Genomic DNA, 23,786 nt, shown 5'->3' on the forward strand with positions numbered 1-23,786 from the left:
CCGTCGTGTATTTCCCCAAGTGAAGAAGTTAAAGCTAAGAATGTGGACTCCTTGGAACACACGTATAAGCTGTATTTCATGCTGCTGGGCGCGCCCTGCACTTGGAGATGATGTCATCTTTAGCAATGAGAGTCTGCTCTGAGAGAAAGCACCCCCGCTCTTATAGTAAATCTGAGAGTGACACTTCACTGTCGATCGCAGCTGAGCTGGGACAGCCTGGTGGCTGAGTCACTGGACATCTCTCCAGTCGACTTTGTCTTAGGAACGTGTTACGTCCTCAGGGTTAAGAAGGGTGATCACTTGTGGAAAACTTTTATTTATTTGCTGTATGATCAGAGCATAAAATAAAGAGGATTTTAGGGTTTGAAATCTAACTTGCCATCCTAAGTACCCAAGGAAATTACTTCAAGAGGAAACAGGAAAAGAAACAGCTTACAATTGTGGTTTCTCCAGCAAATATCAATATCAGTAATCTCAGATATGCAGAGGATGGGCTTCCTGGGTGGCACTAGTGGTAAAGAACCCACCTGCTAGATGGAGGAGACCTGGGTTCGATCCCTGGAGAATCCCACGGACCAAGGAGCTTGGTGGGCTACAGTCCATGGGGACACAAAGAGTCGGACACAACTGAAGCCACTTAGCACATGCAGATGACACCACTCTTATGGCAGAAAGCAAAGAAGAACTAAAGAGCCTCTTGATGAAGGTGAAAGAGGAGAATGAAAAAGCTGGCCAACTCAACATTCAAAAAACGAAGACCATGGCATCCAGTCCCATCACTTCATGGCAAACAGATGGGGAAACAATGGAAACAGTGACAGACTTTATTTTCTTGGGCTCCAAAATCACTGCAGATGGTGACTGCAGTGATTAAAAGAAATTAAAAGATGTTTGCTCTTTGGAAGAAAAGCTATGACAAACCTAGACAGTGTATTAAAAAGCAGAGACATTATTTTGCTGACAAAGGTTCATATAGTCAAAGCTATGGTTTTTCCAGTAGGATATGAGAGTTGGACCATAAAGAAGGCTGAGCGCTGAAGAATTGATGCTTTTGAACTGTGGTGTTAGAGAGGACTCTTGAGAGTCCCTGGGACTGCAAAGAGATCCAACCAGTCCATCGTAAAGGAAATCAGTCCTGAATATTCATTGGAAGGACTGATGCTGAATCTGAAGCTCCGGTACTTTGGCCACCTGATGCGTAGAGCCAATTCATTAGTTAAGACCCTGATACTGGGAAAGATGGAAGGCAAGAGAAGAAGGGGACGACAGAGGATGAGATGGTTGGATGGAATCACTGACTCAATGGACATGAGTTTGAGCAAACTCTGGGAGATGGTGAAGGACGGGGAAGCCTGGAGTGCTGCAGTCCATGGGGTTGCAAAGAGTCAGAGACAACTGAGCAACTGAACAACAGCAGATATCTCCTTTGTCTTAGGAAAGAGACAATCTCCTATATGTACACTTTCATTTTCAACACATTGCTTTGGTCTAAGAGCTGCGATTTAAGAAATGTACAAAGCTATATTGTAATTTAATTTATTATTTATTTATTTATTCTATTATTATTTTTTTGGTGGCTGTGCTGGGCGTTCATTGCTGTGCATGGGCTTTCTCTGGTTGCAGATAGCAGAGGCTAGTCTTGAGTTGTGTTGCTTGGACTTCTCATTGCAGTGGCTTCTCTTGTTGCGGAGCATGGGCTCTAAGCGCAAGGGCTCAGTAGTTGTGACACATGGGCTTAGTTGCTCTGCAATACGTAGAATCTTCCCAGACCAGGGATCGAACCCATGTCCTCTGCATTGGGAGGCAAACTCCTAACCACTAGACCACTAGGGAAGCCCTGTAATCCAGTTTTAATCAGGGCTCATCAATCTGACTTCGAGATCCATTAGGTACATTTTGTATTTCAGAAATATATTTGCCCAAGCCTTTTGACTTTTAAAACTTAGATGGATCCACCTAAGGAGTCAAGTAAAATATTCAGCATTTCTTTACTTTCATGTTACTAATTTCTCCACAGAGGGATCTAACTAGAAATGTGTCATATAGCAGAAAAAGACGAGAATTGTGATAAAAATTTGTATTGGAGTATAGTTGATTTACAGTGTTGCTTTTGTTTCTGCTATATAGCAAAGTGAATCAGTTATACATGTACATAAATCCACTCTTTTTTAGATTCTTTTCCCATATAGACCATTGCAGAGTATTGAGTAGAATGCTGTGCTTTGCCGTAGGTCCTTATTAGTTATCTACTTTAGATAAAGTAGTGTGTGTGTGTGTGAATCCTGATCTGTGGGTGATGTGCTTTAACCTGGAGGAAGGCTCTCTGGTTCCTTCACTCACTGTCATGTGGCAGGGCGGGGGTTGCTTTTCCCAATGTGGACAATCCGCATTAGATGGGACGTGGGGATCAGAGTCACTTCCTTAGCCCGTCTCGTCCATGCACACAGTTTAAAATGGCCAACTTTTGGATCATCTGTGGACACAGTGGACTTGGACGGGAAGTACTTCTTCTGCTTGTGCAGAACCCCTTTTCCTTCACATAGTTCTGAAATCCCTTCCAGCTTCAAACTCTACAACCTGCATAGTATTTACTTCTGGCAAACTGCTACTTCAATAAAAGGCTCACTTAATTATTCACTGATTGGTAGGACAGCAAACAAAAAAAAGAAAAAATCCATTTGTCACAGGCGGGTCCTAGAACATCAGTTCACTGTCTTGGTCATTGCTCAATTGGAAAACGGGGGCCCAACTTTGTAAAAGTGAATTACTCTGTAAAAAGGAATTTGTGACCCATGCCATAACACGGATGAGCCTCAGGTGAAGGGGATCAGGACAGACCACCTCAAAACCTACCACTTTGGCATACTGATTATTCTGAGCTGAAAGCAGTTGAGAAACCACAGAGATAAGACCTTTCTTTAAAAAAAAAAATTTCTTTAATGACTGCACTGGGTCTTCATCGCTACATGCAGGCATTCCCTAGTTGTGTCGTGTGGGGGCTTCTCTCTAGTTGCGGTGAGTGGGCTTCTCAATGTGGTGGCTTCTCTTGTTGTGGAGCACAGGCTGTAGGATGTTCAGGTTCAGTAGTTGTGGCCATGAGCCTAGTTGCCTCGCAGCATGTGGGATCCTCCCGGACCAAGGATTGAACCCATGTCCCCGCATTGGCAGGTGGACTCCCAACCTCTGGACCACCAGGGAAGCCCGAGACAAGACCTTTCTGAAATCCCCACTGATGCCCCAAAGCGTCACCTGTACTAGGGGGAGAGGAGGGAACCTTATCAGCAGAGACAGAGAACAGCACCGACACGAGTCTGCCTAAACAAACCTCACTGAGATAGCCCTTATCACCTGTTCTGTTCCTACCCATATCCCCACGACTTACTGCTCCTAGAAGCCCGAACTCTCTTCTCTGTCTGGTGCCTTCTCCACAATTGATCACCTTTTGTTAAAATGGTACTTAAGGCTCTAACTGCTACTTTGAGTTTTCACTTCTTTCCCATGAGGCCTCCTGGGCACATAAAAATATTAACATCAATAAAATTTGTATGTCTTTTTCTCCTGTTAATCTGCCTGTTGTCAGTTTGATTCACAGGCCCCAGGAACAAATATAAGAGGGTAGAAAGTGATAGTCCCTCAGTCGTGTCCGACTCTTTGCGACCCCATTGACTGTAGCCCACCAGGCTCCTCTGTCCATGGGATTCTCCAGGCAAGAATACTGGAGTGGGTTGCCATTCCCTTCTCCAGGGGATCTTACTGACCCATGGATTGAACCTTCATCTCCAGCATTGCAGGCAGATTCTTTACCATCTGAACCACCAGGGAAGCCCCATAAGAGGGTAGAAGAAAAGTTTTTTCCTCTCCTACAAGGACATTATGCTAAGTAACACAAAGCCAGTTACAGAAGGACAAATACTATGTGATTCGACTTATATGATATACCAAGAGCAGTCAGATTTAGAGATGAGAAGAATGTGGTTGCCAGGGGCTGGGAGGTGGGGGCTGGGAGTTAGTGTTTAATATGGGTATAGAGTTTCTGTTTAGGGTGATAAAAATGTTCTGTAGATGGTGTTGGTGGTGGTGGTGATGTTTGTACAACGTTGTGAGTGTACTTGTGCCACTGAACTGTGCTGTTAAAAATGGCCAAGACAGTGAACTGTGGGTAATGTGTATTTTAACCACAGTTTTAAAACAAACAAACAAACAAACAAAACGGAATTGCTGTGGCCGGCCTGAACTGCGCTATGGAAAACCTGGAGCAGTAGCTGAGCGTCAGACACCCAAGTCGGCCCTGGGTGCGCATTCGAAACTGGGAGATGACTTCTCGAGTTTACATGTGTGGACTTTCCTTGTCCCTGGAAAGTGAAAGAAAGTGAGGGTGTTAGTCAGTCAGTCTTGTCCGACTCTTTGCAACCCCATGGGCTGTGACCTGCCAGGCTTCTCTGTCTATGGGATTTTCCAGGCAAGAGTACTGGAGTGGGTTGCCATTTCCTTCTCCAGGGGATTTTCCTGACCCAGGAATTGAACTCGCATCTCCTGCTCCGGGGGAGAAGGTGATTTCCCCGGACCTGGGTGCTCCCTACTCGGGAGAGGAAGTGCCTCTTCTCCATCATCTGTCCCATTCTGAATGATCGTGTGTGGAACCACACACGTGGAATGAAGCAACAAGAGCTGGCTCTAGGTTCTTTGGGGCCAGCCAGTGTCTGGAGTACAGAGAGGAATTTACTAGAAAGTCTGTTCTTGGGAGAAATCCCAGTCAAGTGAGTGTCCCCCAGGACCTGCCGGGCTTTCAGTTTGTGTGGAGTGTAAAGTAAAACACAGGTAAACTCGGGATGCAGGAAAAGGACCCGTACCATGTGTGGCCGCTGTGTGACGGGTCCTCTGCCAGTGACGGGTGGTTATTTCAAGAGCACGTGTTCCGCTTGCTGCTGGGGACACGGGAGGAGAAATCAGATGAACAGATAGACATGGGCCTATTGCTATTCCCTTGACAATCTTGTGACTGTCTTGGCCAGCCCTGTTCTACAGAACTTTCTGTGGTGGTGGAGACGTTAACGTTGTTTATCTAACCCTGTGGCTGCAAAGCATGTGAAATGTGGAGAGTGTGACTGAGCAACTAGATGTCCGGTTTAATTTAATTTTAATCAGTTTATATTTAAACAGCTGCCCCAGATAACAGCTGTCTTCTTGGAAAGCACAGTGCTCGCTCACCTTCTGGTGTTGAGTCTTGTCCTGTTCCCATGACTGTGGGCCCTGGGGCTTGACTGGGTTCTGGTAGGACTCCGGAGGGCTTCCCTGGTGCCTCAGCAGTAAAGCGTCCGCCTGCCAGTGCAGGAGATGCGGGTCTGATCCCTGGGTCAGGAAGATCCCCTGGAGAAGGGCATGGCAACCCACTCCAGTATTCTTGCCTGGAGAATCTCATGGACAGAGGAGCCTGGTGGGCTATAGTCCATGGGGTCACAAAAAGTCAGACTTGACTTAGAGACTAAACAACAACAGGACTCAGGAAGCCACTTCTTCTGGGTGGGACCTGGGGATCGATCACTCTGGGGCTTTAATTTTTGTTTTTTGAATTTTTATTTATTTATTTTTGGCTGTGCTGGGTCCTCAGTGCTGCAAAGGCTTTTCTTGAGTTGGAGTGAGCAGGGGGCCACTGTCTAGTTGCGGTAGACGGGTTTCTCATTGCAGTGGCTTCTCTCGTTCTGGAGCAAAGGCTCTCGGGCACACGGGTTTCAGTAGTTGTGGTGCACAGGCATAGCTGCTCTGTGTCATGTGGGATCTTCCCCGACCAGGGACCGAACCTGTGTCCCCTACATTGGCAGGTGATTCTTATCCACTGCGCCACCAGAGAAGTCCACTCTGGGTTTTTCTGTATGGACATTGGACTGTCCCAAACCTGGTCAAAGGTGGGCATAGTATCATTAATTAATTGTTTGATCAATCAGTTATTGATTAGCAATTAATAAGTTAATTATTCAGCACAGTAGGACAGTGTGAAGAACAGGGACACTGTGGGGAACAGAGCCACCAGGCATTCTTGCCTTCTTGGGGCTTTGGGTTGTGGAGAGAAGGATGAATTCTGGACAAGCAAATTCAAGTGTAATTGGAAGCAGGTGAGGGAAGGTCTCTCCTCCTGCTAGGAAGGCATCTTCATGGGGGTGACATCAAACAGAGGCACAATCACTTTGTCCCCTTGTGTGTTAACAGGGACGTTTCCAGTCACATGGTCCCTGAGTTCTGAGTCAACTTTTCTAGTCCTTTTCTCCCACCTGCCTTCTTGTTAGCATCTCCTGGGCTCATCTGGTGCCTTGACCCAGGGGAACTTGTAAAAATGGTGAACTCTTGTCTCACCCTCTCCTGCAAAAAAAAACCCAAAAGGACTTCAGAGGAGAGGAGGGGAGTTAGGTGGGGCTGTGGGGCAGCTCATTGCCTCCCTGCTCCCGACCCTGCCCCCAGGGGGGCCTGAGGCAGCTGGTCAGAGATCCCCAGGGCACAGAATGCTGTTCCAGTCCTGACCCCGGGCTGGGATGGGGGCCAAGGTTCCAGCCCCGCCTGCCGTGACTCTGTCCCTTTGGCTGCAGGCCATCCTCGGCCGCCCCAGCTGGGTGCAGCTCGCTGATGCTGTGAATGTGTATGGAGCATCAAACTAGCACCAGGCCAGGGGCTCCATTCACTCCCTGCCAGTCTGGGGTGCTTCTCAATTCTGGCTGTGCTCAGCCATTATGTGGGGAGTTTTTGCAAGGTACACACGCCTGGGGACCCCTTGCTCCAGACCAATGAAATCAGAATTTTGAGGATAAAGGCCTGGGCATATTTAAAAAGTTCCCTGGGGAATTCCCTGGTGGTACAGTGGATAAGAATCCGCCTGCTAATGTAGAGGACACGGGTTCGATCCCTGGTCCAGGAAGATCCTACTTGCTGCAGGCCAGATGAGCCCGTGCACCACAACTAGAGAGCGGCGCCCCACCCCCGCCCCACTCACTGCAACTCGAGAAAGCCTGTGTGCAGCAACAAAGACCCAGAGCAGCCACAAATAAATAAGTAATAAAATATTTTATTAAAAGTTCCCTGCAGGGGATACTGTTCCACGAAGCCAGGGTGATGCAGAGCAGGCCTGGGGGTCCTACTTGGGGCCTCCCCACCCTCTGGGGAGCCCCCTGGCTGCCCTTGGGGAAGTGGCAACCCCATTTCTTGGAGATACCCTAGAAATGCTGTGGGACCAAACATCCCTACCTCCCCCATCACACCCCCTCCCCCCAGCAGAGGCCTGGGGACCGGCAGATGCCTCAGCATTGTATCCTCCTGTGCAGGGAGGTGGCCGTGAGCTTTCCCACAGTGGAGGTGGCCCCTGATGGCTTCCAGCTGTCTCTGGGGCTGGAAACTTGGTGGGAGACGCGGCCAATCTGAAGTCCATTGAAACCAGAAACCCTATAGCAATGGGAGTGGGGCGGGTGGAGAAGAAGGCGCGCACTCCAGGGAGCTTTCCTAACTTAGGAGTTGGCTCCAAAATCATCACTCCCTTCAGGGAGAAGAATGAAGTATGTTAGAGAACCAAGCACTTTCTTGGGCTGTGAGAGGCTAAGGCCCCCGGCTCAGGTTGGATGGGGTGGGGTGGGGGTTGTCCCTCGTCCACCAGCATCAGAGCCCCTCCTCCTGGCTCAGCTGTGGTCAGAGGGCTTACTGTGGGCTGTCATCGCCTGGCACACGAACAAAACCCCGGAGCAAACCCATTTTCACATTCAATCCTAAATGCTCAGAGGAACCAGGTTTTCCTGAGATCACACATTTTTCCAGCATTAGGCTGTGCTTGAGCAAAACAATGAAATAGGATTTTTCTTTCTTTTCTTGTAGTTTCTGGGGCCACAGAGAAGATGCTTTGGGTAGGTGGGGTGCCGGGTGGGGGGAGAAGGCAGGAGTGTACCTGGACCGAATTAGATGCTCAGACTGTCTTCTCACCCAGCTTGTGGGGCCTTCTGGAACATCTCTGAGTGGGTGGGGTGGCTTTGAATTTAGGGCAGTTGCCAGGGAGACCCATGGCTTCCACATGCTGGGAGGGCCATGGTGGGTGCAGGGGAGAACATGGGTTTAAAGCCAGTCCTGGCCCTTCCTGGGGCTTCCCTAGTGACTTAGACGGTAAAGAATCCACATGTAATGCAGGAGGCCCGGGTTTGATCCCTGGGTTGGGAAGATCTCCTGGAGAAGGGAATGGCAACCCATTCCAATATTCTTGCCTGGAGAGTCCTGTGGACAGAGGAGCCTGGTGGGCTACAGTCCATGAGGTTGCAAAAGAGTCGGACACGACTGAAGTGACTGAGCATGCGTGCATTCTGGCGCTTCCTGACCATTGGGAGGAGTCACTTAACCTCTCTGAGCCTCTGTTTTTCCATCTGTGAGCTGGGGATGATGTCTCCAGTGGGACCTCGATGGGGGATGTGGGGGGAATGAGAATTAAGGGCCTAGGAGGGGGCTTTTGCCTCTGCTTTTCCACCCTTTCCCCCCAACCGCTTGAGCAGCCCTTCTTTTCTGTTTTACTTATTGGGCTTTCTCATCAGTTTTTCCCGAAAAGGCTGCCACCCAAGCATCTCAAAATCCACACACCCAGGCTGCATCAGGGTCCAGTCATAACAGAGCCTCTGAGGCCGGGGACCAGACCCGGGCGGTCTTTCACAGGTCCCTGGTGAGTGTGACACACGGCCAAGGTTGAGAACCGTGCCCTCAAGACCAGGTGAGGCGGTCAGCCAGGCGTGGGGTCACTCCCGCCAGGCAGCACTGTCGCCGGCCCCTAGAACTCCGCAGGGTTGCCTTGCCCGTCCTGGCCTGGGGGACTGCCTGGCTCATGTGGTTCTCGTGTCATGCCCGGGCCCCTCAGCCGGGGTGCCAGAAGTCCGTGACATTCAGCAGCTTGTGATTCTCTCAGGAATGTGACTTTGAACTCCACCTGCCATGAGGCCAGGGCCGGAGGCAGAGTCCTTTGGCTGGCTCGAGGGCCCCTGTAGACCCGAAAAGGGAGCTGGCTGCTAGTGCTGGGGTTAGACATGAAGAGCAGCTGACCCGAGGATCAAGAAAGCTGGGGTTGCTGTCGGCAGGAGAAGCCGAGGTGGGCGAGGAGCCGCTCGCCTCTGTGCTGTGAGCAGGGTCCCTGGGGGTGAACTCCGGCTTGGCCCCCCTGGGCGCCCAGGGGTCCTGGATCAGTTCTCTGCTCTGGGCTGAGGTCCAGCCCTGGGTCTGACAGACCTTCCAGCTTGTTGCCAGGGTCTCTGTGATGCACAAGTGTGCATTAGTTAGTGTTAGTCGCCCAGTCGTGTCTGACTCTTTGCAACCCCATGAACTGTAGCCCGCCAGGCTCCTCTGTGCTGGGGATTCTCCAGGCAAGAATACTGGAGTGGGTTGCCACTTCCTCCTCCAGGGGATGTTCCCAACCCAGGGATTGAACCTGGGTCTCCTGCATTGCAGGTGGATTCTTCAACATCTGAGCCACCAAGATCTCAACACAAATAGCATGAAGTGGGCCTGCAGAGGCTCACCGCTCCCTTTGCCAGGTGTCAGGAAAGAAGGTGCCGAGATAAATACACGGGGAGGCGAGGATGCCAGGCATGTTTGTGTAAAACACGAACCAAATGGGCCTGACTTGGCCTGGGAGAATCTCCACCAAGCAGCAAATTGTCAAATAGAAGTTTGTCAGTGAAGTGAAAGCCCAGTTTTTTAAAAATGTCCACATCCAGTGAGAGTCACACCTTCTTCCCTGGTGTCTCAGATGGTAAGGAATCTGCCTGCAATGCAGGAGACTCCAGTTCGATCCCAGGGTCAGGAAGATCTCCTGGAGAAGGGCATGGTAACCCATTCCAGTGTTCTTGCTGGAGAATCCCATGGACAGAGGAGCCTGGGGCGCTACAGTCCATGGGGTCACAAAGAGACCCAACTGAGCAACTAACGCTCTCTGTACTCTCAATGAGTCATGGGCCAAGGTTTTCTGAGTTGTCTGTTTCTCCAGCCTTTCAGGGGAGGGGAGCTGGGGGCAGGTGGATCCAAGAGATGGAGGAAAGCGGTGGGGGGCAAGGCTGGACTGGAGGAGACTGGTGACCCCTTCGGGTCAGCCTGCAGATAGCAGTGACCCAGGGCCTCTTCCCTTGGGTGTAGCCAGGAGGGCCGGGGTGTCTGCTGCAGCAGCCAGTAACGAGAGATGCCACCTTGCTCTTTGGCAGGTATCGCGTGAATGTCAGACCCAGGTATGTCACCAGGTACAAGACGGTGACGCAGTTGGAATGGAGGTGCTGCCCTGGCTTCAGGGGGGGAAACTGTCAAGAAGGTCCCAGAGACCCTGGGAGGATGCCCCGCCCCACGCCCGCTCGGCCCCGCAACAGCTTGAAGAAACCCACAGGTAACTCACTGCCCTCCTGCGCTCAGCCCTGCTTGTCGCCGCTCCTTCCAACTCAGGCTTCGTGAGTTACATGCGGGGCTTTCCCAGAGCTTCCAGGAACACACCCGTATGCCTGCAGGAGGCATGTGGTACACATATTGATGTGCGGAAGCAGTAGCGATTTTAAAAGACAAACTTTTAAAAAATAAATTGCTTTGTTAGGGCCAGCTGGTTGTGAAAACCAAAACCTTAGAGGAGATGAGGCTGATTTTCAGCCTTGTGTGGCCTGCGGCAGAGACAGAAGAGATTCTCATGTAATGATGTAAGGACGCCTGGCTTGTTTTTACTTTCGTTTTCATGTGTGAACTTCCTTAAGCCTGAATTTGAAGACACTAAAATTATTATTATTATTTTTTAAAATAGAGAAATAGAATCATTCTCATTCTGTTTGGGGTGAGATATTCAGCAGTAAAAGAATCTGCCCACAGTGCAGGAGACACAGGAAACACAAGTTTAGTTCCGGGGTCGGGAAGATCCCCTGGAGGAGGGCATGGCAACCCACCGCGGTACTCTTGCCTGGAGAATCCCATGGACAGAGGAGCCTGGAGGGCTCCAGTCCATGGGGTGGCAAGAGTCAGACACGACTGAAGCGACCAAGCGCAGTGAGCATATTTGCAAAGCTAAGCCCAGAGTTAGAAGGCTCCACTGAGGTTGTTCTTAATTTGCTTCTGATTTTTTTTTTTTAAGTGAAGTAGCACAAACTCAATGAATAGTTTAGAAAGCAATGATAATTTTCACCTTGTTTTTTTTTTTTTTTATATATTCATCTACTTATTTACTTATGGGGCCATGCTGGGTCTTAATTGGAAGATGTGGAACCTTTTAATATCTCCCTAATGGGGTACTGAACCTGGGCCCCTTGAGTTGGAAGCACAGAGGCTTAGCCACTGGATCACCAGGGAAGTCCCAGCTTGGCTTTTTTTATTTTTTATTTTATTTTATTGTATTTTTTTCCACCTTGGCTTTTAAGTATAACATTAACAGACAGTAAAAAATCTGCTGGCAGTGCAGGAGCAGTTCGACCCCTGGGTTGGGAATATCCCTTGGAGAAGGGAATGGCAACCCATTCGAGTATTCTTGCCTGAAGAATCCCATGGACAGAGGAGCCTGGCAGGCTACAGTGCATGGGTTTGCAAAGAATCAGACATGACTGAGCAACTAACACTTAAGAGACTGACTTTTTAAAATTTTTTGGCCACACGGTGCAGCTTGTGGGATTTTAGTTCCCCAACCGGGGATCAAACCCTTGCTCCCTTCATTGAAAGTATGGGGTCTTAACCAGTGGCCCACCAGGGAAGTCCCCAAGAGGCTGACTTTTATGGACAAAAATATTTTGACATTTTATTCTACATCACTTTATCTTTCTTCTTTTTTAAAGTTCAGTGAGAAAACTTAGATTTTCTTATGCTGCTGCTGCTGCTAAGTCACTTCAGTCATGTGCGACCCCATAGACGGCAGCCCACCAGGCTCCCATGTCCCTGGGATTCTCCAGGCAAGAACACTGGAGTGGGTTGCCATTTCCTTCTCCAGTGCATGAAAGTGAAAAGTGAAAGTGAAGTCGCTCAGTCATGTCCGACTGTTAGCGACCCCACGAACTGCAGCCTACCAGGCTCCTCCGTCCATGGGGTTTTCCAGGCAAGAGTACTGGAGTGGGTTGCCATTGATTTTCTTATGAGTTAGATGTTTAAGCCATTCTTAAATGATTATATTTTCTGATGAGGTGTTTTCAGTTTTGAAACTAGTGGTGTTTCTCAATATTCTCTGTAAAACAGATTTTATTTATTATTATTATTTTTTTTTATTGCTTCAGTCAACAAAAGGGAAACTTTACTGAGGCCCTAGGGCCACAGGCAGGAGGCTGCCCTGTGGGCAGAGAAGCCGGCAGAGGGGCCTTATTTGACATTCTTTCTGGGGCGCAGGTTGTTGGTGTGGCCACGCTTCTTGCAGCAGTTGACCGCCGGGGCTATAGGTGATCGTAATGCAGCCGATATCTTGTCTCAGTTGTATTTCTGAGCGAGCTGGCAGAGGGAAGGCTCAACGATGCCGCTTCACAGATGAAGCACCAAATGCAAGGTGAACTCTTTCTGGATTTTGTAGTCTGACAGAGCACAGCCCATCCTCCAGCTGTTTGCTGGCAAAAACTAGATGCTGCTGGTCAGACGGGATGCCTTCCTGATCTTGGATTTTGACTTTGACATTCTCAGTGGTGTCACTGGGCTTGACCTCAGGGGTGAAGGTCTTGCCCTTCAGGGTCTTCACAAAAATCTGCATCTCTGCCTCTGCTGCAAGGCTGCCACCATTGACCTGAAAAACAGATTTTAAAATAACTTTTTTATTACAAAAGTAGTGCATATCAGTTAAAGAATGTTTGTAACATATGGGGCTTCCCTTGTGACTCAGTGGGTAAAGAATCTGCCTGCAATGTGGGAGACCTGGTTTCAGTCTCTGGGTTGGGAAGATCCCCTGGAGAAGGGAAAGGCTACCCACTCCAGTATTCTGGCCTGGAGGATTTCATGGACTGTCTAGTCCATGGGGTTGCAAAGGGTCAGACATGACTGAGCGACTTTTACTTTCACTTGAAACATATAGGAAAAATATTTAAGTACACATCATCTTGGACTTCCCCAGTGGTCCAGTGGTTAAGACTCCGTGTTCCCGTAGCAGGGTGCCTGGGTTCCATCCCTGGTTGGGGAACTAAGATCCTGCATGTTGCAGGGCCAGGCCAAGAAGGAGGGGGGGAAGTACACCTAATCTTACCACCAAATGAGAAATACTGTTAACATTTTACTGTAAAACACAGCACTCTTTTCTGTATCTGCATATATATTTTTGTTAAAGAAAAATTCATTCATCCCACAAATATTTATTGAGCTTCTAGATCTGCAGTCTCTATACTGAGGTGTTTTGGAGAAAAAGTTGAGGCAGACACTAGAAAAGAAATTACAACAGAGCACAATTGGTGCTCTGATGGGGACTCTGAGACGGCTTGTTGGACCATAGTAGACAGTTTATTTCTGTTTTGTTTAGTTTTAGCTTTTATCTTGTAAAAGTTTAAGTATACATATAGTTTAATGAGTTGAATAGCTTTATAATATAAGGGCTATTAGGGAAAGCAGTAATTCCCTTTCTCCCCTAGTTTCCCTTCTTCTCAGGAGTAATTGCTTTAAACTCTTACAATTTTTTTTTAAATCAAAGTATAGTTGATTTACAATATTAATTATAGGTGTACAACAAAGTGACTCAGTATTTTCATGGATTATACTTCATTTAAAGTTATTGCAAAATAATGGCTGTATTTCCCTGTGCTGTATAGTATGTCCTTGTGGCTTATTTATTTTATACATATTAGTGTGTATCTCTTAATCTCCTGCCCCAGTCTTGTCCCTCCCCTTTTCCCTCTCCCCACTTGTAACCAACAGTTTGTTCTCTGTATCTGTGAGTTTGTTCTTGTTTTTATATATACATCCATTTATTTTTTAGCTTCCACACATAACTGATAACATAGGGTATTTGTCTTTCTCTAGTCTGATTTTTATTTCTGTAAGCATAGTACCCTCCATATCTGTCTATGTTGTTGCAAAAGGCATTATTATAGCTGAGCAATATTCCATTGTATGTGTGTATACACCACATCTTCTTTTTCCATTTATCTGTTGATGGACGTGTGTGTATGTGTGCTAAGTTGCTCAGTCCTGTCTGACTCTTTGCCACCCCATGGACTATAGCCCACCAGGCTCCCGTCCATGGGATTCTCCAGGCAAGAATACTGGAGTGGATTGCCATGCCCTCCTCCAGGGGATCCTCCCGATCCAGGGATCAAACTTGTGTCTCTTCAGTCTCCTGCATCGGCAAGCGGGTTCTTTACCCACTAGTACCACCACTTAGGTTGCTTAAAAACATGGAATGCTTCACATACGTGCCATCCTTTGCAGGGACCATGCTAATCTTCTCTGTATCCTCCCCATTTTAGTATATGTGCTGCTGATGTGAGCATTTCTTTAAACTCTTTAGATGGTCTTTTGGAATTTACCTCCACATCCTTTACTTCTCATTATGGAAGGTGAGGAATTAAGTCCCTTTCATCTAACATGAGGCTGCCACACCCCCATCCTTTCCATTCAGTTATACTGTGTTTTCATCTGTTCAGTGTTTATTGGTTCCATTGTAGTAGTTGCATAGTGTTTACAGCTGAGCCCTGTAGTGTGCTATGAATATGTTACCTTTTCTACACAGTTTTTTTATTTCTCTAGTGTTAATAGTTATGTTTCTCTTTGCTTGGTTTTCTGTATTTTTAATCCCCGTTTCAACCCAAACTCTCTGCTGTTGTCTACATGTCCCCTCAGTATGTTCAGATACATCAGTTTCTTCATCTTGAAATCTCTCCTAGAGCTTTCTCCCCTGCCCCACCTGGAGTGGTCAGCTGCTTGTCTTTGTTCCCCACTGCCCCGCTGTGATCTTCACTGACTTCTCTCCTGTCCATTCCCTGCTTCCTGTTCCCCCCGCCCCTCCCCCGCTTGCTCTTTCTTATTTTATTCCCTTGTTCTGGTAAAGCACATCATTCAGTAGTTTTATGAGAAGATTGTGTGGGAGGTAAACTTTTTGACATGGTAGTCTAAAAGTATATTTACTCCAGCTTCAGAAGTCTAGGTTGGAAATAATTTTCCTTTAGAATTTTAAAATTTCCTTTAGAAAATTTCCTTTAGAATTTTAAAAGCATTGCTCAATTTTTTTCTAGTTTTCAAAAAGGAATCCTCATACACTGTTGGTTGGAATGTACATTAGTACAGCCACTCTGGAGAACAGTACGGGGGTTCCTTGAAAAACTAAAAAGAGTTACTGCATGATCCAGCAATCCCACTCCTGGGCATATATCCAGAGAAAATCATAATTCAAAGAGATACATGCGCCCTAATGTTCATTGCATTACTATTTACAATAGCCAAGACATGGAAGCAACCTAAATGTCCATAGACAGATGAATGATAAAGAAGACATGGTACATATAGACAATGAAATACTACTCAGCCATAGAAAGAATGAAATGAGGCCACTTGTAGCAGTCTGGATGGACCTAGAGATTATCGTGCTAAGTGAAGTAAATCAGACAGAGAAAGACAAATTTCATGTGTTATCACTTTATGTGGTATCTAAAAAAAATGACACAAATGAGCTTATTTGCAAAACAGGAACAGACTTACAGATATAGAAAACAAACTTATGGCTACCAAAGTGGGAAGCTGGGGGGAGGAATAAGTTAGGAATTTGGGGTTGGCAGATACACACTGCTGTATGTGAAATAGAGAAACAAGGACCGACTGTATAGCACATGGAACTCAATACTTGTAATACTCAATATCTTGTAAATGATCTATATGGGAAAAAAGAATATATATGGGACAAAAGAATATATATAAAAGATTATATATATGTTTATATATATTTATTAATATATTATCTATATATATAGATTATATATACATATATATTTATTTATCTGAATCACTTCTGTATACCCGAAACTGGGCTTCCCAGGTGGCTCAGTGGTAAAGAATCCACCTGCCGATGCAGGAGATGAGGGTTCTATCCCTGGGTCAGGAAAATCTCCTGGAGGAGGAAATGGCAACCCACTCCAGTATTCTTGCCTGGAGAATCCCATGGACAGAGGAGCCTGGCGGGCTACAGTCTATGTGGTTGCAAGAGAGTTGGACAGGTCTGAGCAATTAAAGAAGAGAATACCTGAAACTAACACAACATTGTAAATCAATTATGGTTCAATTAAAAAACTCTTTTTCTTCTAGTTTCCAATGCACTGTGAACACCATTCTGATGCCCAGTTTTTTATGTGTGACTTGGTTGGGGTTTCTTTGTTTTGTTTTTGTTGTTTTTGCCATTAATGGGATTTCAGGATGAAAGGAAGTACTTATCCTCAATCCACCATCATTATAATGAACACACTGTTTTGGGCACTTATTTTTACATTTTTAACTGATTTTAATTTTTAATTGATGAAAAAAATCCATGTCATTAAATATTCTATAGTATCATTTCTTGGCTGCATAGAGTGTGATTGTTTGGATACAATCTTGTACTTTGGTCCCTTAGGCTGTTTTCAGTTTTTCATTATTATATAGATAGTATTTGAATAAGTACTTTTTCTGTTAAATTTTTGGATTAATCCTTACTATTTACTAGAATAAATTTCTAGAAGTGTAATTGCAGAGTCCAAAGGACTCTGAGTATTTTGATATATTCTCCAAGTTATTCTTCCAAAAATTTGTAGCAGTTTTTTTAGTCACCAGTAGTATATGAAGGAAAAACATCTGCTTACATTCTGATCCTCCCCCTTTCTCCTGCCCTTTAAAAAAAATTTCCTTTGCTCAGAACAGCATTTCATTTGTACGTGACTTACTGACTTTTATGTCTAGTGTCCTGAGAGAATTTTTTCAGTATGGAAAACAAGGTGTTCTTTCTAGTTTTCTGCTTGGGAGTTGGAGCATTTAAACTCAAGTCTTGGTTTTACCACTAAGTTGCTTTTAATGAATAATAACTGTTGTTATGATTATCTGCAAAAGTTACAGGAGGAAAAAACAATGACCATTAAGCTCAAATATCTACCACATTCTAAAGTTACTTCCACTGTTTGTCAGTGGACATTAGTTCATTTTATGTCATAATCTGTGTTGTGTGTGACTTTTTCCACTTTACTTGCTAGGTCTCAGTATTGTCTGCAGACTTGTTGATGTTAATTCTTAAATCCTTTCTTTTTTATATTAATTTTTGCATTTTATTTTTTGGCTGTGCCACACGACTTGTGAGATCTTAGTTCCCAGTGTATTAGTCGCTTAGTCGTGTCCAACTCTTTATGACCCTATGGACTATAGCCTGCCAGGTTCCTCTGTCCATGGGGATTCTCCAGGCAAGAACACTGGAGTGGGTTGCCATTCCCTTCTCCAGGGGATCTTCCCAACCCAGGGATTGAACCTGGATCTCCTGCGTTGCAGGAGGATTCTTTACCGTCTGAGCCACCAGGGAAGCCAAGGATCAAACCTGGACCTACAGCAGTGGAAGCAAAGAGTCCTAATCATTAGATCACTAGGGAAGTCCTTTAACCTCTTTCTAGTATTCCTTGTGTTCTGTGACATCATGTGCCTCAGATTTTGATGACCTTTTTTTTGTTTCTCTCTATATATATATCATGTTTATTTTCATTTTATGACTCATCACAATTATTTTATGATTTTTCTTTTGGGCTGTTTCCTTGTGGGGTATATTTCTCAAAGTAGAATTATCAAAAATTCAATGTTCGGGGACTTCCCTGGTGGTCCAGTGGTTAGGCATTTTCACTCTGGGGGCCCAGGTTCAATCTTTGGTCTTCGATCTGAGATCTCAAAGCTGAGTGGGACATGGGTAAAAAAAGATTTCAATGTATTCTTTTGACTCAGTGAATCTCGTTACATAGGGCTACATGGCTCCATTGTTGGGAGATGCCAATAGACTCTGTTTTATCTCTCTTTTGCTTTTAGTTTCTCCAACTGCATGATGGTGCTAAACAATGTCTGTGAGACTCTTAGCGCAGGGATGCTAATAAAAGAAAGAATATTTAGGAGTTGCTTAGAGGATAACTTGCTGCTCTTATGGTATCGTGTGCCTGTGTGCTAAGTTGCTTCAGCTGTGTCTGGCTCTTTGGGACCCCATGGACTGTAGCCCACTAGGCTCCTCCGTCTGTGGGATTCTCCAGGCAAGAATACTGGAATGGGTTGCCATTCCCTTCTCCAGGGGATCTTCCTGATCCAGGGATTGAACCTGCATCTCCTGTGGCTCCTGCATTCTAGGCAGATTCTTTACTGCCGAGCCACCGGGGAAGCCATGGTATCATACCACCCAACAACTAATGGGTGGATCCCAAGTGGCTTCTTGTGGTTGCAGAATGCAGTCAGCTGTCGGGGTGTGACTGCAGTTACGAATGTGGGAATGATATGTTCTGATGATAATATAAGTAAAGAATATTTCCCTGCAGGGTGAAAGAGACCATTGTATATCTGTCATGTGAATATTCTCTTAACAACAAGGAGGGAAGATAGTCATAGACGAGGGGATTATAGTTCACAGAAGTGAATTAACTTGCTCGAGGGCGGACTACAGACAGCAGAGCCAGAATCCCCTGGAGGTCTGTTTGACTTAACGCCCATCATCTTTTCCACTCCAGCAGAGTAATTGCCTGTGTGTGGTGAGAGGGGAGTCGTAGGGGGAGGTTTGAGTGTGTCCCAGGAGTACTCTGTCAGTTATCTTTGCAGAAACTGGGTGTTTTCCTAAACAGGAAATGTTAAGTCGTGTCCAACTCTTTTTTTCTTGTAACAGACAATGAACCAAGCCGAGTCTCAGAGCCAAAGAAGACTCTGTCACCCACTCCTGCAGCAGACCCAAGTCAGACAAGAGATCCAAAACAGGGGCCCCAGGAACTGCAGGAAAAGAAAATTCAGGTGCTGGAGGAGAAGGTTCTCCGGCTCACCAGGACGGTTCTGGACCTTCAGTCTTCCGTTGCTGGAGTGAGCGAAAACCTCAAACACGCCGTCCAGGATGATGCCAGCAAGATGCTGGCCTCATGGCTCAGCAACCTGCACCCCCGGCCAACGCTGAACAGCGCCGTGGGTGGAGAACCGGAAACGGCTCAGCCCCCAGGTGTCCTCAACAATAAGGAGTCAGGAATGAAGGACATCAAGTCTGAACTGGCTGAAGTCAAGGATGCCCTGAAAACCAAGAGTGACAAGCTGGAGGAGCTGGACGGGAAAGTGAAGGGCTACGAAGGGCAGCTCAGACAGCTCCAGGAGGCCGCCCAGGGCCCAACGGTCACCATGACGACCAGCGAGCTCTTCCAAGCCTACGTGGACAGTAAGATCGATGCCCTGCGGGAGGAGCTCATGGAAGGGATGGACCGGAAGCTGGCTGATCTGAAGAACTTGTGCGAGTACAAGTTGATCGGTTTCCAGCAGAACTGTGATGACTATGGGAGCAGCTACCTGGGAGTGATTGAGCTGATAGGAGAGAAGGAGGCCAAGCTGAGAAAAGAAATCAGTGACCTTCAAGCCCGGGTCCAAGACCCTCCAGCCCGTGCAAATTGCTGTGATGGTACCAAGCCTGATGACTTGGGGCCACAAATCAAGATGTTAGACCAGAAAATCGAAAGAGTTGCTGAAGCAACAAGAATGCTGAATGCACGACTGGACAATGAGTTTGACCGCCTCGAGGTTCCAGAGCCGGACGTGGACTTCGATGCCAGATGGCATGAACTGGATGCAAGGATCAACGTGACGGAGAGGAACGCAGAGGAGCACTGCTTTTACATTGAAGAAACCCTCCGGGGCACCATTAGTGGGGAGGTGGACGGCCTGAGGCAGCTGCTTGATCAGAAAATACAGTCCCTGGAGGAGCGGCTGGGGAGCGCCCTCCTGGAGATGGTGAACGGCTCGGAGATGGAACCTGCTCCCCCAGTGGCAGCCCCGCCCACTGTGTCGGGGGCTGGGCACCCACAGGTCATGATGGAGTTAAAGCGCCTGAAGGACCAAGTGCGGGTGGTGGAGGACATGTGCCTGCAGAACCTCCGAGGAGAGCCTCGCGGGATGGAAGACACTTTGCAAAACGGGGGCAAGACGGTGAACCTTTTGAGATCTCTAAACGACACAATGCAGGGGAAGTTTCAGGACACGCAACGCAGCATCCAGCAACTTCAGCAGGACTTCAGTTTTCTTTATTCTAGGCTCAACCACACAGATGACCACTTGAGACGTCTACAGAATGAGCTGAGTGGTGGTAGGGGAGGGAAAAAGGCTGCAGGGGGTGGATGGTCCAAGGGGGGTGAGCCAGGGAGGACGGAGGCGCCCCTGCCGCCTCCCCAGGCCCCCCCAGTACATTGCTGCGAGCAGCTGGAGGGCAGGTGGCAGCAGCTGCAGGACCTCGTCCTCAGCGAGCTGGACACTTGTAAGGAGAAGACGCACGGGGTCCAGAGGGAGGTCTCCGTGGTGGAGGACAGGGTGTCTCACGTGGAAAAGACCTGTAGCAAGCTGGACTCCATCTCTGGAAGCCTTCAGAAGATCAAGGAAGGGCTCAACAAGCACGTGAACAGCCTCTGGAGCTGCGTCCGGCAGATGAACGGGACGCTCCGGACACACTCCAGAGAGATCTCCGGCCTAAAGAATTCCGTCCAGCAGTTCTACAGCCACGTCTTCCAGATTTCTACTGACCTGCAAGACCTGATCCGGTTTCAGCCATCGGCAAGTAAGTGCACCTTTGCCTTCCCATTTTGAGTATTTGTAATGTGTGTTCTGCTAGATTTTGGATGGCTTGTGACATCAGCCACGTCACTGCTAGCCCAAAGTGTGCTTCGTAGATGGGGTGGGGGAAAGTGTGTGAATTGTTTGGTGCTGAGTAGCAATGAGACAAAGACCAACAGTGAGAGCAAGTGTTTAGAAACTTTTAGAATAACTTGACATCACTGTAGCATTCAAGCACACGATTTGTGCGTTTTGTAAATTATCAGCCCACAACAGGTTGAAAATACAGAAGGAAAACTGGTCCTTCCCCTCAGGTAGGCGGCAGAAGGCTGATCTATACTATCGTGTTGGGGAGCTTAGACTTGGGGTCAGATTTGTGGCCTAACAGCTTGGGGCAATGGGTATGTTGTCCTGTCTTCTACTTAGGAAGTTTCCTGTATGCAAACCCCTTCACCTCTCTGAAAACATCACTTTATAATCTTCATCATTATCATCTTTGGGCAATCTCTTGTTCCCTAAAACCTGGGTCCTCGATGATGGCAAGTAGAATGCATTGTGTTCCTTTCCAAAGACAGAGAGAGGACCGTGGACAGAGCACTTTAGGGGCAGTAACTGTTCAAAGCCCCAGAGCGCCCAGAACAAGGATGCTGACTGGCCGTGCTCAGGGCGATGCATGCTACACGAGGTCTGCGCATCCGTGCTAATCCCTCCAGTCATTCTGCCTCTTTGTGACCCCATGACTGGAGCGGGCCAGGCTTCTCCGTCCATGGGATTCTCCAGGCAAGAATACTGGAGTGGGTTGTTGTCTTCTTTTCCAGGGGAATCTTCCTGACCCCAGGGATCAAATCTGTGGCTCCTGCATTGCAGGCAGATTCTTTACCACTATACGTTTCATTCTCAACAAATGTTTGTTGAATGAATGAATGGACTGAATGAATGAATGGTCCCTTAATAGCACTGAGTGACATATTCAAGTTAAATTCTTTGTTACCTGGGGGCTCAGCATGTCATCCCTGAAGGTCAGAGCCTCACCTGGATTTGGCAACCTCAATGCTAAGCAGTTTTCGTTCTTATTTAAATTTTATTTATTTATTTTCGGCTGTGTTCGGTCCTCATTGCGGGGCAGACTTTCTCTAGTTGGAGACAGCAGGGGCTACTTTCTAGTTGCAGTGTGCGGGCTTTCTCACTGCAGTGGCTTTTCCTGTTGCGGCTCCCAGGCTCCAGAGCACAGGCTCAGTACTCGTGTCGCACGGGCTGCTCCCCGCAGGGACGTGTTCTAAAGTCTCACAGCTGGGAAGTGGTGGAGGCGGGGTGGGGACCCTGGGTGCTGTCCTCCAGGCCAGCCCACATCTCCTCTGTGTCTCCCAGAGGCGAAGGCAGACTTATGGGTCCACGAGGCCTTGGGGAGGGCCAGCCATGTGCCCGGAAGGACTCCACCTCCTGACCAGTCCTCCCCCTGTTTTCTTTCCCGTCTTCTTGCTGGCCTATGTTGCCTTTTCACCTTGCTCAGCTCCAGGTGACAAAGGCCCTCATGTGTTGATGCCAGTTCCTGGCCTGGTGTGAGCCTCTGGGATTTTAGGATTGGGTCCTACTGGAAAAGGCTCTGATGCTGGGAAAGATGGAAGGCAAAAGGAGAAGGGGGCAGCAGAGGATGAGTTAGTTGGACGACATCACTGCCTCAATGGACATGAATGTGAGCAAACTCCAGGAGATAGTGGAGGACAGAAGAGCCCGTGGGCTGCAGCCCATGGGGTTGCAAAGAGCCGGACACAGCTTAGCAACTGCATAACAGCAACAACAACCCCGCTGAGACTTACAGCCCGAGGAGAGGAGAGCCAGGGCCTGATCCCAGGGAAGCAGGAAGGTCTGAAGTGGTCAGTGGGACACGCTTTGAACCTTCCCAGAGATAAGGAGTTTGTAGATAAGGAATTACCCAGGCCAGTCCCGCTATTTATAACCCCCATCCCCTCCCCCCAGGCCCACACAGCTCCCGGATCTCTGGAATGCTGGGGAAAGGTCAGGGGACCCTGTATGTGTTCATAGGATGATTGTCCCTCCTGGTGACAGTTCTGTATGGACTGTGCTTTGTAACAACAGATCGAACCAGATAGTTCCAGTTGATTTGCGGCTCCCGGGCAGCGTGGGAAGTGGTGTTAACTCCTTCATGCTTGCCTGTGGAAAGAGGGGTGGGGGGTGAATGCCTGTAAAGAGAAGGCGGCGTCCACAAGATGCTCCTTTTGGAACGAATCCATCATTGTGAGTGTAGGATGCATGGACTTTCGGGAACTCCACTGATTCAGGAGAGCCACCGATGAGCAGGCAGAGCTGTCCGTTCTTGGAGCGCATCCAGGTCCGGGAGAACCGGAGTGTTGGGTCACTGGGTGAGTCTAGAGCTCAGGTCACAGCGCCCAGCGAAGAGTCAGCAGCACATTTATTGAGCGCTTACTGTGTGCAGCAGTGACTCAGTGGACATGAGTTTCAGCAAACTCCAGGAGATAGTGAAGGACAGGGGAGCCTGGCGTGCTGCAGTCCCTGGGGTCATAGAGAGTCGGACAGGACTTAGTGACTAAACACCACTGTGTGCAGGGCCCCGTGAGGGATGAGGCGGTGAGTAGCACGACCCTGACCTTCCAAGCATTTTCAGGCACAGGTTTGGGGGTGGGGGAGTGATGCACACAGGTCTGCAGAGAGGATGAATGAGATGGTGTGTCAGGGCTCATCCTTTGAGTTCACTGGCTCTTTCTGAGCCCATCTTGTGTGGGAGCAACGAGCTTATGTGTGTGGAACACCGGGATGACAGTGTATGGGACAGTGACGGTCTGAGGGGAAACAGGCAGAGATGGTCACAGCCACCGTGGAAGTTAGGGAGGGCTTCTCTGAGTTGATGAGGCCTTCTCATCATCACGGCTGAGTAAGTTGCGAGTTCAGAGACTGGCGGGGTGAAGGGTGAGATGCAGTGATAAGAGAGACTTCTGAAAGGAGGCGATACTGGAGCTTATGCTGAAGGGTGGGGGGTTGTTCAGTCCCTCAGTTGTGTCCGACTCTATGCGACCTCATGGACTGTGGCACGCCAGGCTTCCCTGTCCTTCACCATCTCCCAGAGT

General features: G+C 47.9%; 1 protein-coding gene, 1 non-coding gene and 1 pseudogene across 2 annotated transcripts in view; 1 reads left to right on the plus strand and 2 right to left on the minus strand.

Moving 5' to 3' along the window:
• The window catches only part of EMILIN2 (elastin microfibril interfacer 2), a 56,601-nt gene that overhangs the window by 17,065 nt on the left and 15,750 nt on the right, over positions 1-23,786 (plus strand). The window contains exons 3-4 of the mRNA XM_043444544.1: positions 10,200-10,375; positions 18,773-20,686. Of these exons, the coding sequence (XP_043300479.1) occupies positions 10,200-10,375; positions 18,773-20,686 (2,090 nt within the window). The remainder of the gene's footprint in view (positions 1-10,199; positions 10,376-18,772; positions 20,687-23,786) is intronic.
• On the minus strand, positions 12,307-12,706 carry LOC122425887 (annotated as a pseudogene).
• On the minus strand, positions 14,307-14,408 carry LOC122425890. The gene has a single exon (XR_006265044.1). It is a non-coding gene; the product is annotated as a U6 spliceosomal RNA (small nuclear RNA).

Source organism: Cervus canadensis, chromosome 23 (genome assembly GCF_019320065.1).
Source record: "Cervus canadensis isolate Bull #8, Minnesota chromosome 23, ASM1932006v1, whole genome shotgun sequence".
Classification (NCBI taxonomy): Eukaryota; Metazoa; Chordata; class Mammalia; order Artiodactyla; family Cervidae; genus Cervus; species Cervus canadensis.